We start from the raw sequence: 2,623 nt of genomic DNA, 5'->3' as shown, positions 1-2,623 counted from the left end.
CTTCTAAGCAACAGAACACGTATTCGTCAACTATTTTTTGGTCTTGCAATATTTCAAAATTGTTGTGCAACCTAGACCGTTCACAAACGCATTTCTTTTTTTCTAGGATGTGTAAAAATCGATAGAAAACGTACAGTGTGCCACAATATTCTACACGTATACACTATAAAGATACACTACAGTGCACTATGTGCATATACTACAAAATTGCTGAATGCATGACTGCTGAATTGCTGAATGCATGTACAATGAAACAGCACATCAGTGCTTCTGATATGCGGAAAAGGAAATTAACTGAGAAAAAATTGCAGGGCACCATTGAAGCAAGCAAGCGTATCATAGCTCGTGATGTGAACAAAAATAAATCTACATGTATGTACAACTAGTCTTTACAAATCACTGTGCAGGTGGCTTCCGCTGCAATGAGGGCCCGGGCGAGGGTACCAACGCCTTGCAATTCGTGGACCACGTCACTGAGAAGTTGAACCTGGCGCAGCTTTCCAATGATGCCTGGCCCTGCCGCCTGGTGTTTGCGGCTAGTAACTCCAGCGCCTCGGCCTGCCGGTTGCCCCCATCTCGCAGCTGCGGCATGAGCTGGAAACCAAGAAATGTTTTGCCATTATCATCTATAAATTTCCTGCTACCGACTCTTCGCTGGAAGCTTCTGTTCGTGAAGAGTTTCAGTGTGTGCAACAATTTCCTCTGTGTTGAAAATCCACTGACCCAATGGCATCCATGAATGGTGCTTGGTTCACCGCACAACCAATGCACTTCGTTTGGACAGACCAAAGCGGTGCCGGAATTCATTTTCGCTCATCTCATCAAACGCATCTCACACCTCTGACCACCTCTGCATGAGAAGCAACCAAACAGCCCTTTTCAGGGCTACACAATCGTTTGCCCGGCTTTACGCGATGACTGACACAATCTCCTTCTGAAACCCTAGCTGCTGCAGTATGCAAAACATACAGCAAGCAGGTGTAACACAGGTGCAAACATGTGCATTTGTGTATGATGGCTATGTGAAGAAGTTATATAACGAGCTTGCTTTTTGAACAGTATATTTAGCAATAGCACATTTTCAGTTTCACTTTTGAAGCAACTGACAAAATAGGGAAACATTTCAAGATGTTGAACATTTTTGCAATGCTACCTTTTTGCTACATTTCACCATAACTGCAAGGCAGGACACCTGTTTATTCCATCTGACAGTTATGCATACAACTAACTAGCTCCTGCAACCGTTTGCCAAATTTTTTTCGTGCAGCTTTTTGTCTTTATGCCCACAGATGTCATCTCTTCACAAACATATGCCTGCACGCATAAGCATCACCTGTGAGCATGTAACACCATCTACAGTTAATCAAAAACATCAGCGAAACTTACGAGTTGGGGCACGGGGAAGATCCTGGGTCACATCCTCTTCAGCCACACCAGCAGCAGCTGGAGCAGGGCTCACCTGTTATAGTAAGAAGTTTCTTGATTGACACTGAGTGCAATAAGAAGTATGGAGTGGAAGTGGACAATAGCAATGTTTTTTTAGAATGTTTCAACAGCGGCATGCTATGACACACAGACTTCGGAGAGAGGGGTGGAGGGGGGGCAAGCCTACTGGCTACGCACCTCACTCGACTCGAGGGTCTGAGAAATGGGTTGGAACACGTAGGGAGCTCTAATGAGCTTCGAAATATAGTTCGCGGCTGTTCTTTCGTCATCACCGCAAATGTGGCTGTTTTGCTTTCTGTTCTGAGCGGTGCAACGTGTTAGCACCTCAGCCAACGCGGCGGCCGGGTGATTCACTCGATATTGTTTGAAAAAGTAAAACTGACAGCGCGTAATGGCTCGAAGCAAATGAGCCCACTTGTTCGCAGCATACAAGTAACAATGATATTCTAAGCCTGTGCTTACCGATTCAGACCACCCGAACTCTGGGCCTCGCACACTGGTCTCTGTCGAGCACGACACGGCCGCGGTAATCCGAAATCTGGCCGCCTCGGGTGCCGCTGTAAAGCACAAGCGGGACGTGTAAGATGACCGACCACAATACAATTGTGCTCGCACTCACCTCTGCTGCCCTCGGAGTTTGGCAAGACCCTGCTGCGAATAGTAGCGCTCATTCCTCCATTGGGCCTGCCACTGGGCTCTGGTGTTACGCGCAGGGAATTCTTCGTTCAAAAGCGCTACTAGCTCCTGCCACATGTCGTCCCGGTCCTCCCTTGTGAACGACGGCTCCAGCGGGCACGACAGCGTCGCGATCTTTCACAAAAGCCAGCAGAAGCTCCTTTTGACGATTCGACACCCGAGAACCAACGCAGACGTTGCGATGGGACGACATTTTGAAACTGCGTCAGCCGCTACTTTTCTCTTTTTTTTTTTTTTCGCGTGCGCGACACCATCTAGCGACGACGTCAAAAAATACTAACATTATTAAATATCATTACTCAAAGCTGTTGCTGTTTGAAAGAGCGTTTGAGCTTGAGAAGCAAAAACAATAATTTTCTGTAAAGTAATTATATTTATTAAAAGGCGAGAAACGCTTCACGGTCCCCGTGCCGACGTCACAGGATGCGCGTCTACTTCCGGAAAGCTTTCCGCTTCACGATTGGCTGTCCTCTTCCTCTCG

General features: G+C 46.9%; 1 protein-coding gene across 1 annotated transcript; it reads right to left on the bottom strand.

The window, feature by feature from the left end:
• Positions 1 to 299: 299 nt before the first annotated feature.
• Positions 300 to 2,286, bottom strand: LOC119385204 (uncharacterized). The gene is made up of 4 exons (XM_049412065.1): positions 2,066 to 2,286; positions 1,909 to 2,003; positions 1,387 to 1,459; positions 300 to 594 (listed from the first exon to the last, which is right to left on the bottom strand). The coding sequence occupies exons 1-4, from the start codon at positions 2,115 to 2,117 to the stop codon at positions 383 to 385; spliced, it is 432 nt and encodes a 143-aa protein (XP_049268022.1). The 5' UTR covers positions 2,118 to 2,286; the 3' UTR covers positions 300 to 382.
• Positions 2,287 to 2,623: the final 337 nt, after the last annotated feature.

This window comes from Rhipicephalus sanguineus, chromosome 1 (assembly GCF_013339695.2).
Source record: "Rhipicephalus sanguineus isolate Rsan-2018 chromosome 1, BIME_Rsan_1.4, whole genome shotgun sequence".
NCBI lineage: Eukaryota > Metazoa > Arthropoda > Arachnida > Ixodida > Ixodidae > Rhipicephalus > Rhipicephalus sanguineus.
The sequence above is the reverse complement of the archived record's forward strand: the minus strand, read 5'-3'. Positions and strand labels throughout refer to the sequence as shown.